Consider the following 15,090-nt stretch of genomic DNA (forward strand, 5'->3'; position numbering starts at 1 on the left):
TGGTCAAGAAATGTCATGCCCCTTACCATAGCCGCCTGCAAGCTTCAGTGTAAATATTGTGTCAAAATCAAATCAATTTAAACCCTGATGATTGTAACCACTCTTAAGTTAATCTGCCTTGGGAAAGCTAGTGTGTCTCCGACATAGTGAAAACACTTGTTGCCTTCGCTAGTGCAGATCAACCAGGTCTCATCCCTTTCGTCTGTATTTGTGATATCACAAATCCTGGAAAATATTTGTTGTAGTTCAAATGAGTCAGTCATTGTAGTTTTTAAAATGTGATTTCTGTTAAATAAAATATTTCCTTTTGTAGTGGACTTTGAGTTTTGCAACTTTGTAGATCTTTTTTATGGTCAAACAACATTACTGACTAACTTAAGTTGAACAAGAGAAAAAGCATAATAGTTCCCCTTTAAATAAATAAATTAATAATAATAATAAAGTTTTTTATCTTCAACCATTTTTCCTCTAAATGCAGAGAGTGCACACAGCTGCCACATAGGTAAAATTAAGTATAGCAATGGTCAGAAAATGTATTCATTTGAGAAGAGAAAAAAATAATAACAAAAAACCATTTCGTATAAATAAATAGCATGACAATATGACAGACAATTATGCATAACTATTAAGAAATTGCAATAATGTAAAAAATATGATTTATCACACAGTCGTAAATGTACAATTTTCAGTAACCAAAATATCTGCAGTCAATTGTTTAGCTGTTAGTGCATCAAGGTTAGTTTTGGGCCCTGGAGAAGTTTTGTCATGCCCTGACATTTGTGCTTTTTTCCAGTTTCTTATAAATATCTAAATGGGTAAAGTCTAATCTCACTGTAATCAGCACAAACTGGGCTATAATAATATGTGAAATGTAGGGCTGAAACGATTCCTCGAGTTACTCGAGTAACTCGATTACAAAAAAATGATCGAGGCAAATTCCTCTGCCTCGAAGCCTCTTTTAATTTATTTTAAATCTCACGTCAGGTTCTATCGCAAAAAGCGATGAGTCCGAAATCGCAAACTGCAAGGAGTCAGCAGTGTTTTGATTTGAAGGCGCGGGAAAAAGTAAAGAGAACGTCGTGGTGTTTGTCCATTGCAAGATACAGCTGGCATACCACAACTAGGTCCCTATGATTTCCGCGATGCAGAAAACACGGAGGGAATCACGGAATCCAGTCATATAAACGGAATTTACAGTTTAACGCGGAATGGCACGGAATTTTGCCAAATTTTGAATGAATTAATCAAAAATAGGTCATTGCACTTACATCAAATCACGATATGGACTAATATCTATAAATATTAAGCCGAAACAGTCTATTTAAATATGAATCATGCATGTTCTGCGTGTCTCTGTTAATGAATGGAGCAAAAGCGCGTCTTCATTCATTAAACACACGGAAGCGCGCGAGACGCTCGTGGCTATGTACATTCTGCTGAACAATAGTCTTTAACCGGACTTTTATTTTGACGGGTTGACGTACCATTAAAGTTCTGTGTATGTGATGTGAAGCTAGTTTAACTCAAATCAAACGGTCAAATGCTCATGAAGTGACTGTCAGAGCAGTTCTGGAGATGTTGTTCATGTGTTCACGTCTCATTTAGTGAGACAGCAGAAGCTAAAATCACCGCGAGCGTCTCGCGCACTCCCCTTTGTTTACCAAAAAGTTAAGGTAATTTTCAATAACTAAAAGATAAATTAAATTAATGTTTTATGTGTTTAATGTTTAATGTGCATCTCAGAAAATGCTTTATTTAAAACCCCAACTGAATGGCACTTAAATGCACTTAATTCATCTGACATCTTTATTGTCATTGTTCACAGTACAAGTACTGACAGAGAAACAATTGGTAATAATTAAATGTTTCTTTTTGATGTATGCATTGCATTCTATGCATTTATAAAAATAAAAATAAAAAAATTTTCTAAAAAAGGAATCTTAGTTGTTAATTTTAAGAGACCCAGGAGTCTTATTTTCTCTTGCATAATTAATATTGCACTTTAATGAAGCAAAAACACATTTTATCCGATTACTCGATTAATCGATGGAATTTTTGGTAGAATACTCAATTACTAAAATATTCGATAGCTACAGCCCTAGTGAAATGCATGCATTTTTGAGAAAAAAAAAAGGTATGCGTGGTTAGTGAAAAACTAAAAATGTTAACTCACTTGAATAAGGCCATAAAACACATACAGAACATTGGTTCCAGGGACTTTTGAGAACTGGAGCTTGTAGCCTAGAATTTTTCTTTCTAAATTATGTGAAAATCATCTTGTTTACTCACTCACAGAAAACAATATATTAATTTAAATTTTATAAGACACTTTTAGTAAAATGTTTACACATTATGTGAAAACTAGTACAAGTATATAAATAAGTAAAAAGAGACTTACTCATGTTTATGATCTCTGCTGAATAAAGTGCTTCATTCTTTTTTTTCTGAGGAAATCCATTTCTCAAACCCTCAACCACATCATATCTTTTTGGGGTGAATTATGTCTTATTCCTCTCATCACGAAGCAAACAGTAAAATAAACAAAAATTGAACAGTCTCGCTGCTTTTTCTTCTGTTGTGTGGGCGTATTCAAGCCGCGAGCTTCAGTTTGAAACATTAGAATCTGAATAGCGTGTTCAGCGCGGGGGCGTGGTCACATTAGATATAATGAAGGGAGACATGAAAAACAGACATCGCGTTGTTTTCATATGGATTACTTTATCACAGAATATCTGTTTTTGGGACTTGTTTAGTTTAAAAGTATACATGTCAAGCTTTCTATAGATATATCTCTCATGTCTCTTCATTGAGTATTCACGGAGTTACAGTTCATTTTAATGACGCGTTTGTAAATGAAGATCAGCGCAGACAAAGGCTGCAAACAGCACACCTTGTTTGTTATCTTTATTTTATAAGTGCACAAAGTTCTGTTGTTATTATGTCTGTATACAAAAAAGTAGACCCTTTACAGATTCGATTGATGTATTGCTCTTATCTGTACGATGAAAACTGAAAGTGTAATTTAAGTTCTTTTCGGGGTTATCAGGAGAAAATGACTCATAACACGTATATGACCATCTCGTAGCTGATGGCAGCAGCGGGTGGTTCGAGAGCGTCAACAAAGGCCCTACTTGCACACCCTCTGCCAACCCGTGGAACCAGGTGAGCCCTGCACCCCATACTCGCACACACCACACTGCCTGCTCACAAGCCGCCCAAGTTGGGTCCCTGTGTTCCACCTCGCTGCCCCACTGCGGGTATGGCTGTGGTTCCGCTGGTCCCGCTTGTACGGATTTTAAGCACCTGGTCAGCGTCACCCAGCCCGTCTCGCTGGCATCTGCGGACCATCAGCCTTGGCTATGCAATTCAATTCACCCGGTGCCCCCCCCCCAAGTTCAGCGGTATCCGCTTCACTAAAGTGAAAGCGTCCAATGCCCCTGTTTTGCGGGAAGAGATGGCAGTCCTACTGGCAAAGGACACGATAGAGCCAGTCCCTCCAGCCTATATGAGGACAGGGTTTTACAGCCCTTACTTCATTGCACCCAAGAAAGTTTGAATCGGGCCCTTCACCGGCTACTGCTCAAGATGTTGACACAGAAATGCATTTTTGGGTGGCTCCGTCCCCATGATTGGTTTGCAGCGATCGACTGAAGGACGCGTACTTTCATGTATCCATCCTTCAGTGCCACAGACCTTTTCTGCGGTTTGCGTTCGAAGGACGGGCTTATCACTGTCCCTGTCTCCCCGTGTCGTCACGAAAGTCACGGCGGCGGCTCTTGTTCCCCTCGGAGAGCAGGGTGTTTGCATTCTTAACTAGACGATTGGCAATCAATCTCGGGATCTGTTGTGCGAGCACAAGGATTTGGTGCTCCGGCACCTGAGCCTATTGGGCCTTCGGGTCAACTGGGAAAAGAGCAAACTCTCGCCGATGCAGAGGATCTCTTTTCTTGGAATGGAGCTGGATTAGGTCGAACAGACAGCAGGCCTCATAGAGGAACGTGTGCAGTCGGTGCTAGCTTGCTTGAATACGTTCAAGGGCAGGACAGCGGACCCACTGAAACTTTTTCAGAGGCTCCTGGGGCATATGGCGGCCACGCCGGCACTTATACCGCTCGGCCTGCTACATATGAGACCGCTCCAGCACTGGCTTTATGGCCAAGTCCCGAGCTGGGCATGGAAGCGCGGCACTCGCCGGGTCCAGGTTACACCGGCCTGCCTCCAAACCCTCAACCTGAACCCTCCAGAAACTTCTCACTCCCACTTGTTCTACTTGCTGATCGAAGAAACACTTGGCATGGATGCACTTGCACACAGTTGGCCTCTGCGCCTTCGCAAGTTTGTGTTTTCCCCAGTGGGCCTTCTTTCACAGACATTGTGCAAGGTCAGGGAGGACAAGGAGCAGGTCCTGTTATTGGTGCCATATTGGCCCACACAGACCTGGTTCCCAGATCTGATGTTCCTCGTGACAGTCCCTTCCTGACCGATTCCTCTGAGGAAGGATCTACTTACTCAGAGATGGGGCACCCTATGGCACCCACATCCAGACCTCTGGAAACGCCATGCGGAAGCGGAGGTTCTAGCTGACCTACCCCAAGAGGTAGTTGACACCACCATTTCAGCGAAAGCAATCTCAGAAAAAATGGTTGCAGGAAATTCATTTTTCATGGTATCTACTTGAAATCTAACTCATGAGATGTGACTTACAACCCATTACTTTTTTGGACTGCTCCAGGACTGATTTCATGTATTTAATATGAATGAAAAAAATGAATATATAATAGTTTAGTGTAGGGTATCAGACCCGAACCAGACAAATTAAAGATTCAATCAGGAGCATGGTTGAAACATGAGGATCCGGATTCCACAGAAAGGCTCAAGACAACATGATGTAGTAAATCAAATCCTAGCACCACAAGACGGAAGCAAGTCCACTAACTAGCAGCTTGAACAGCTTTCAACATTAGAACAAAAGAACAATTGTTGACAATTCCAAGTCGGAAATTTGGGGCAAGTAATCAAGACTGATGGTCAAAGAGTTGCATAGCATGACCATCACATGATAGAATAGAATAAAATTCGACGCGAATTCGAAAAATTTAAAAAGTTGGAAAATTTGAACTTTGCCGTCAATTCGCTTGATTAGTTGACTAATCAGGAGCCTACTCAGGAGTCACTCATTCAACATGGAGGAACAACTGATGTTGTCATTGAGCTGTCAACCGGAGCTATATGACACAAGTATCATACACAAGTTCATATTTCAGGAATAAAAAGGACCTCACTTGGAAAAGTGTGTTGTAAATACACATTTAACTTTTGAGTCACGTACACGTTTATCGACCCGCTGCCTTCCCACCATTTTTTACAACATTTTTCCCCTTAATATAGCCTACAGCAACTTTTCGCTAACAAGATAATGTGTGTACTCAGAGGACGTGTGCAGGAAAAAGTGGAAAAGCCCCGAATGCTTGATCAACATCAGCTATCTTGCAAACAGACAATCGCCTAGCACTTGCAATTTCCCTTCAAACTCTTGCTTTCTATGCGCGTCTATTTCGCTCTAGATGTTCAAGCGGCAAACTAAACGCGGTAGATGCGAATTTGACATTCTATTCGCGTTTGGTGTGAACACAGCATAACAGGTTAAATCAATTTGAAAAGGAGGTGGGAGAGGGAGGCTGGGAGGGAACACAGGAGGCTCAGGGATTCAGGAGGGTCAGGGCTGGGAATACAGATAATTCACTAAATCAGTGTCTTGAACTTATTGTGGCCGACAGTGTATGGACTACATACACACATCTGTGAGGAGACAGAGAATGTTTTCTGACTGAAAATGCAGAACAGGAGAGAATGGTGCTTGTTTATTTTGCCAAGTGGAAACTGCGGTTTGGTTCTGATGCAATAACGGATATTGACTTTATTTTTGTCCTCTCCCTGCTGCTCATGTAAAGCTTGTTGATGCGGTTTTGCACTGTAAAAAAAAAAAAATTAAAAAAAATAACAAAAAATTATATATATATATATTTATCTGTCCGTCTGTCTCAGGCCTCTATGCTCTAACTTTTCGCACTGTGCACAAAAGTTAGGTGCACCCAATGTTTCGACCGCATCGCATTCAACACCGCAGTTTTACAAGTTCACTTTTTTTAAATCGCTGTCCATATAGGCAATATTGATTTGTAGCCCTAAATGATTAACTAACAATCTGGTCAACATAATGCTCTTTATTTGAAGCACAATTCTACAAGAAAAGTTAACTTACTGAAAAAGTGTTGGTGCTTAAAGTGTTTTACTGAGCTGAAATTTAAACTTAAAACATCTCAAGATAAATGAATTAAAAAGAAAATCTAAATTAGGTGTTTTAAGCTCATCAAACTGAACATCTCATGGCTCAATGTCTGCAGTCACATGCCCCTCAGATGGCCAACTCCTGTAGTTTGGTCTTCTTGATTTTCGGCCTTGGCTAAACTAGATGGCCACACTCTCTCCAGCGGCAAAATCTTCCAAACTTGGCACCTCTAAACTGATTCTTCCACTGTGTCTGAATGAAGGGATGCTCTAGCGTCTGATTTAGCTAAACAGCTGAACAGTCCCTAAACAGCTTATACTACTGTTTCAGCTATTAAAATAGTTCAGTTTTGTACGTAATAGCAAAGTGATTAAATTTTGTTTCGTTTTTTTATTAAGTTCATTTAGAAAAACGTTTGGAGCATTTATTTTAAATATATGTTTTAGTTTTTTTTTTTTGTAAAGTAATGACCATCAATTTAGCCTTCTCAAATCATCACAACTTGCCTAAAATAAAATCTATAGATATAAAACAGTTCAAGCATATAACAAAATTTAAAGGTTAGACACATGTGCGCTATATCTAATAGTTTGTGCGGAGATGCTTCAGGACATTGAAACGCCAGCGTGATCACTTGCATTTTTTTCAGTGGATACACCGTAATTTTTGCTCATAAAGGTAAGCGTAATACAGTACATCATTTGTAACTGCAAAGGGTCTACTTTTATTTGTGTGCACTCACAATATCAACAAAGCATTGCGCTTTCTGCCGTGTCGTCTTTAACATGAGTACAAAAATGAACCGAAGCTCAGTGAAAACATGCCTCATAGATATAATAAATAAATATATATATATATATATATATATATATATATATATATATATATATATATATATAGAAAGCTTTAAATTACTATTTAACGAAATAAAACAAATGGAAAACAAAACTATTTCAATATAATCATAATCCGTGAAGATGCACTTCTCTCTAAAGGCACATCTAATGAGATTGCGAGCCATGATCGGCAACTCAAAAAACACAAAAGTTTATTAGTAAATAATTTAAATATCTCCTTACTATTTTCCCCTGTCACATTTATAGTATTTACTTTTTGCCGGTGCTTTGCGACTAGTCGGCAGCCATATCACCCTGGAGCCCAAGACCGGTTTCCCACTGAAGCTAAGCAGGGCCTGGTCAGTACCTGGATGGGAGACCTCCTGAGAAAACTAGGTTGCTGCTGGAAGAGGTGCTAGTGAGGCCAGCAGGGGGTGCTCACCCTGTGGTCTGTGTGGGTCCTAGTGCCCCAGTGTAGTGATGGGGACACTATACTGTCAACAAGCACCGTCCTTCAGATGAGACGTTAAACCGAGGTCCTGACTCTCTGTGGTCATTAAAAATCCCAGGAAGTCTTTCGAAAAGAGTAGAGGTGTGACCTCGGCATCCTGGCTAAATTCGCCCTTTGGCCTCTGACCATCATGGCCTCCTAACAATCCCCATATCTGCTGATTGGCTTCATCACTCTGTCTCCTCTCCACCAGTAAGCTGGTGTTTGGTGGGCGTTCTGGCGCACTATGGCTGCCGTCGCATCATCCAGGTGGATGCTGCACACTGGTGGTGGATGAGGAGATGCCCCCAGACTATGTAAAGCGCTTTGAGTGCCTAGAAAAGCGCTATATAAATGTAATGAATTATTATTATTATTATTGCGTGTATTTGACCGCAGAACTGTTCAGCTGCACTGCAGCGGGACACTAAACACTGTCAAATCACTCTTGACAGTCGCGGTAGCACGGTCTCGTGTTGTTTCCACTTATGCAGCAATTTTTTTTCATCACTAATTGATGGATGTCTGAAATATAAAAGGACTATGACGTGAAAATTGGACCAAAGTGGGGCTCGAGGGGCATTAAAAAAGGTCAGGGTCCGTTGGGCTCAGGCTGAAATGCAGCGCTCTACTGTCTGTTGTTGAACCACAGAGAGACTTTCAGAGTCGCGGAGACTTTATTTTCCACATCGAACAGCTGGTCGCACAAGTGAGAGCCCTGTGTCTGTCTGTCTGTTTGGATATCCTTTTTCCCCATTTAGTTTTTTCATATATAAAAATAAATTTCCCCATGTATTGCATTTATTCTACATAAATCTACACATAGAAAGAAAACAATAATAACAATATTGAATATTGCTAAATCCTGGCAATAGACAATTTTAATGACTATTCATGAGTTTAAGAAAGTGTCTTTGTTCCTGGTCTTTGTTAGTGGATGAGTGTATTCAGAACAATGGCGGGAGGTGTTTGATGCACAATGAGGTTGCTATAATTTATTTAATCCTGGTGTTTAAAATGTCAAAATTAAAATTAGATTGTTGTTGCTCACTGGTTGGGTGATCTCTCTGGCCCAGAAATAACGTTCAGAAATAAATGTGTTTAGGTTTCCAAGAAACGCGCCTGGATTGCAGCAGTGACACAAGAAAGCTGGATAGCAACTTGCAACTCTAGCATATTATACACTACACAATTTTGATTCAGGTAAGGAAAAGTTTTTTTTTTTTTTTAACTCTTCAAGTATGATGCGACATAATTTAAGCCAGCACTGTGTTTTCGTCATTACTTTGAATATTATTCTCTCATTCATAGTCTCGTCTAAGAGCAATGGTCTGCCAAAGCATCAGTGTGATGAACCCAATGCAGTTGTGTCCAAAGTGCAAAAAAACTATATGCATCCAGTGAAAATAAAGCATTATATAAAAAATTTTAGGCAGCAACTGAACTTGAATTGATTTTTGTTTTGTTATGTTGGAATGTTTCAATCCAAGACAGTATGATTTGTGATGGTATTAGCTGTGCTTTGTACAGATGTGTGTGTGTTCAGTACTCACCATGACGGAGATGTGCAGCAGGTGCATGTGTTCATGCAGCACACGTGGTGGATCCCGAACTGTGGGCTGCGTGACCTGTGACTGCTGCTCAGAACTGCTCATGGACACGTGGAAATACAGTGTCCCGTTCTCCAGCCACTGCTGCTTCCAGTGCACCTGCGAGATGTCCAGCCCTGTCCCCGACATCTCTGTGATACACGACAAAACACCGGGTCAGCTGTAGGCTGGATTTAACAGTCATAAAAGTAATGTTACAATGCAAAAAAAAAAACATAATGACAAACAGTGCTTCCTTCACACAGACTTTACGTGGGCTTTATCCAGGTATATATGGATTTTTATTTCATACTTTTTTTAACCGCTGAAAATAATGAAATGTTTGTGGTTTGACCTCTTGGCGACACCTCAAGAGCAAATAAGCCTGATATTTTCAAAGGAGCTGCAGATGTGCGGCAAAGCTGTTTCACCAGTAACGAGGAGCAGGAAATTGACCCTGGAAGAGCACGGAGTGGCCAGAATGCTGAGAACGGGACATTCGGATCTCAGGAAGCTCCTGACCTCTAATACAAATGCTGGATGTCCAGAGGAAGACATTATTGCTCTGATATTTCTCTTCCAGATCTCTGGAGACTTCAGAGTGTTCGAAGTTAAGCTTCATTAAAGTATGGCCCTTGTCAAAAAGAAGAGAACTGTATTGATTGTGCACTTGTAGTGTACTTTAAATCTTAAAAGGATATGATTTTTTTTTTTTGTGTTTGTTTCTTAACACACTTAAGTAGAAAGTGCACTTTGTAAGTTGAAAAATTTTCAAAGTTATACTTTGTTACATTTTAAATCATGTTTTAATAAAATTGTGTCATGCTTCAAAGAAGTACACTTATTTTGATTTGTTGACTAACATGCAAAAGCATATGTAAAATACTTGAGAAAAATATGTAGAAATTTAGCATTACACTAGCACAGTAAATGGGTCCCATAAGCATGAGAGTCCAAAAAGCTGGTAAAAGCATCACAATAATCTTAAACATGTTTGTTAAGAGCTCTTTTGTACTGGTTTGGCTTGTAAACGGTGGCTGATCTGTGCAGATTTCTCTTCAGATTCAGGCCAGACAGTGTTTCACTGGAGGAGGAGTTATTATGGATTATGGAGAATATTATTTCAGATGGAAGCAATGGTTTGAAGTTAAACATGTCTTGATGTATTAGTTTCTTACAAACACGTTCTTGACTGATGGACTGAAGTTGTGTGGATTACTTGTGGATTATTCTGATGTTTTTATCAGCTGTTTGGACTCTCATTATGACGGTACCCATTCACTGCCATTAGTGAGCAAAAAAAAAAAAAAAATTGGTTTAAATTGAACATTTAATTGACATTAACATACAGTTCAGTGTCTGAAACCATTGCATTCTGTTTGTACTTAAGTATATTCTTTTAAAGTTATTTCAGTTCATTCCTTCTTGTCAAAGATGATCAGCAGGCATTATGATGTATTTATTACCTCATTTAAAAGAGTCTGTTTTGTATAAAACTCTAAAAGCACCTTTTTCAGCATCTTAGGGCCTGTCTTTGGGAAAGAAACTGCTGAGCATTGTATTACAGATCTGTAGCATGTGAAACTTGTCATCAGTTTTTAATCTGCTGTCCTTAAATAAAACTGCGAAGAGCAGAGAGTATGCAATCGAGCGTGAAAGAGATTATTTATAATAAAAAACATGTCCTGTTTTATAGACTCAGTGGGCGACCCTCCAGCCAAACATTCAAAGAAAATAAACTTAAATAAAAAGACAAGTGGTCAAGTGAATATTTGTGGCAGCGTCCCGCTATATCAGATGACACTATCAGCTTCAATTAGCCTAAAAACTTGTTTTCAAGCCAAACGTTTCAAGCCATTTAGATCAATTTGGAGTGGATTATGGTCACTACTCGAAGTTAAATACATTTGAATAAATTATATATATATATATATATATATATATATATATATATATATATATATATATATATATATATATATATATATATATATAGTACAGACCAAGTTTGGACACACCTTCTCATTCAAAGAGTTTTCTTTATTTTCATGACTATGAAAATTGTAGAGTCACACTAAAGGCATCAAAACTATGAATTAACACATGTGGAATTATATATGGAATTATATACATAACAAAAAAGTGTGAAACAACTGAAAATATGTCATATTGTAGGTTCTTCAAAGTAGCCACCTTCTGCTTTGATTACTGCTTTGCACACTCTTGGCATTCTCTTGATGAGCTTCAAGAGGTAGTCACCTGAAATAGTCTTCCAACAGTCTTGAAGGAGTTCCCCGAGAGATGCTTAGCACTTGTTGGCCCTTTTGCCTTCTGTCTATGGTCCAGCTCACCCCTAAACCATCTCGATTGGGTTCAGGTCCGGTGACTGTGGAGGCCAGGTCATCTGGCGCAGCACCCCATCACTCTCCTTCTTGGTCAAATAGCCCTTGATGCCTTCAGTGTTACTCTACAATTTTCATAGTCATGAAAATAAAGAAAACTCTTTGAATCAGAAGGTGTGTCCAACCTTTTGTCCTGTACTGTGTGTGTATATATATATATATATATATATATATATATATATAATTAGGGCCTGACAGAAGCATACGGGAACAACATGGCATGTTTGGTGGGTTTTAAACAGTCAATGTATGTAGTTTGTTTAAATCTGCAGCCATTCTGACAAACAGCAAATGATAAAAACTAACTATATTAAAAACTAACTGTATTTTTAAGACCAGCTATGAGGATGCTGCCAGAAACTGAATGTACTTTTTAAAAATGAGCATTCCCCAAACACTCTCATTGCAATAAAGCTTGACTTGATTCACCAAGATGATGATGTAGGATCATAGAGCTAAGCACTTGACTATTAAAGTTTAAAAGGAAAGTTCACCTACAAATGAAAACTCTGTCATTGTTTACACACCCTTGAGTTGTTCCAAATCCAAAAGACTGACTACTCAGTTTTACTAACAAGCTATCAAGATAACAAGACACACTTAAACATAAAACGCCAGTCAAGACAGGCAACATACAACAACCACAATAGTAAATCAGAAAATAGTGTTGTAGCCAAGACCACCTAAAATCCGAGACCAAGTCCAATGTGTGTTGAGACCAAGACAAGATCAAGACTCTGAGGGGTTGAGACCATACCAGAACGCCTCAAATTAATCTGAAAGATCCACATTTACTGTCTTATTTTTAATCATATAATACAATTAGAAAAAGAGATCACTCAAACGAAATCTCTTATAACAAACTTAATCATTACACTGCAGTGGTGGAACAGATGCTTTAGTTCAAACTTAAAGGTGACATATCATGAAAATCTGCCTTTTCCAGGTTTTATGTGTTATAATCAGGTAACCAGTTTATCTACCGACCAAGAAAACGTGAAAAAGATTATCTCAGTAACTTGGTTTTGCTAAGTCTTTTTCTGCAAGTGTGTACTAAAACAAGCACATCTGACTTCACTCTTGTCAAAGGGATCTCATTATAATATTACTGTCCCTTAATCTGTAAATAAAAAACCATTGCGCTGTTATTATGTTTTCGGAAGTGACCACGGCGTACCAGCTCTAATGCTATTTGAGCAAAACATTCTGTTAGGACTGCACGATAAATATTTAATGTGTATCTTAATGCAGCATTTACTACACAGAGCCATTGTTCACTAACAAGCTGCGCAAAATTTGCATAAAATATGATCAAAACCTGCAGCTCTACTAACTGTTCTGCCTTTGTCAACACAGGTTATCACAGAACACTATTTAGATATAAAATAAACATGACTTATTTCCCAGCAGGGGGCTGTTTCATAAAAAAAAGTTTACCAAATAAGCCAGGCTTATTTCAGTTAGTCCGATTTATTTTCACTTGATTTGGTTTCATAAAGCAAAATTACCATAGCTCAATCTCATTCACGGTGGCAATTTATGCTGGGAAACTATATAAAATGAAAATATTTTAACAGTTGCAGTTTGCCCATCCAGTTGATCAGCAGTTTGTAACCATGCAGTCTTTCTCTCTGGTTTTATGAATGTTGCACCTTTTATGGTTATTAGTAAAACATTAAAAAAGTACCATCCAAAAATTGCTCTTTAAAGCATTAAATCATTTAAAACACTAAACGGAAAAGTTAAAAACAGAGAATTAAAAAATTAAAATAAATAATAGAAATCAGACCACATTTTAATTAATAAAGAGGAACACACATTAACTCATTTGAGACAGTAAGGTTATATTAGTAGCTTACATTTGGTTTACAGTTAATACTATGATAAAAAAAAAATAACTTATAGGTAGGATTTTATTTTCCAACAACAAACATTTTAGCAGAATGCATATTTTATTCAGAATTATTGCATCATTATTCTATTGCGCTCAGTCTGTATAGCGCGCATGCGTTCGCTTGCGTAGGCCTCGCCCACTCCTGACGGGAAAATTGATATGACTTTCTAACATTTACAGATGAAAAATATACAAATGTGACGTGTCAGTTATGCACAGGGGAAAACACAATGTCTCAAATGCATTAAACCGCAGAAATATTCACGGTGGATCAATTTGATCCATGATCGACATTAAGGGCTGCTTAATAATAAACGTGCACATCACGTGCACTCATTGAACCTGGATTGAATTAGTGAGACTGTTGAACTTAAAGTGTTTATGAAACCACTTCATTCCCGATTGATTTGTTCAAGTCAGGTTTTGGACTTTAATCACCGCTTTTCTTAGCATCTTTTATGAAACAGCCCCCAGTTTAACGTTACCTTCACAGACATAACCGACTGTTTTTGTAACTAGTGTGTTTTTAACATAAACTTGTGTATATTTATGTTTTTAACATAAACTGGGGATGTATTTTTCTCATGATATGAATTTTTTAAATACAGCAATACCAGTGTCATTAAAATAATATTCGGAATGCATTTGAGAGGGTCTCTTTTCACTGTTGCACTGTGGCGATGACACAGCTGTATGTGTTACTAAGTGTGAAAGTTCTGAAACTGAAACTGTAGAACAAGTAGAACGTGATGACACACAGAAGAACTCGTCCACAAATTGTTGTGGATATTGTGGACCACACTATCCACTGACCGCCACACATATCCACCCAGTGTTGCCAACTTAGCAATTTTGTTGCTGTATTAGCAACTTTTTTCTTCCAAAAGCACCTAGCAACAAATTTAGCCATTTTAAAAAAAATAATTTGGCAACTTTTGATAAGTGACTCAGACAATAAAAAGGAACACATTTCCCATTCAAATTACACAAAAAGAGGAAAACAAGATGCCTGAGCAGAACACACATCACGTAAATTAAGTTAGCTGCTATTTGCACTTGTTTAAATTTAATAATAATAATAATTGTTTAATAATTATTCACTAATGATACACTTTGTTAGTAGCTTGTACCTGTGATTGTTGTTCAGTTAGTACACTGTAAGAAAAGTGGAAAAGACATTAGTAAATTTCCAGGACATTATCCATTTTTCCACTGTAACCCAAAAACACAATGTGCAATTTAAAATGCAGGTAAAAAACAATACGGAAAATGATTTCATATTAACATACTAGACCGTGTCCTATTTTACAGACATTTCTTAGAGTGTAGCATACTAACTAACTACTAATACACCGCTTAAAGCATAATTGTTGAGAATGTGTACTAGTTTACTAGCTATAAAAAAAAAAACTCAATTGTAATAATTCAAAAATGTGTGTTTGATAATTCAATGTATTTAAAATACAGTTATGTATATTAATATTATGCATATTATTTTACAAACAAATCTATATAAAAAAAAATTAAAAAAAAATGTTTGTGCTTCGATTTGATGTCGTCGCAGAGTTTTGAATCATGATTACGCAATTA

The 15,090-nt window shown here is 37.9% G+C and overlaps 1 protein-coding gene across 2 annotated transcripts in view; it reads right to left on the reverse strand.

Moving 5' to 3' along the window:
- LOC132132764 (astrotactin-2-like) overlaps window positions 1-15,090 on the reverse strand; it is a 498,987-nt gene that overhangs the window by 403,897 nt on the left and 80,000 nt on the right. For both annotated transcript variants that reach the window (XM_059545295.1, XM_059545288.1), the window contains exon 2: window positions 9,169-9,356. In XM_059545295.1, coding sequence (XP_059401278.1) covers window positions 9,169-9,356 — 188 coding nt within the window. The remainder of the gene's footprint in view (window positions 1-9,168; window positions 9,357-15,090) is intronic.

Source organism: Carassius carassius, chromosome 4 (genome assembly GCF_963082965.1).
Source record: "Carassius carassius chromosome 4, fCarCar2.1, whole genome shotgun sequence".
In the NCBI taxonomy this organism is placed as follows: domain Eukaryota; kingdom Metazoa; phylum Chordata; class Actinopteri; order Cypriniformes; family Cyprinidae; genus Carassius; species Carassius carassius.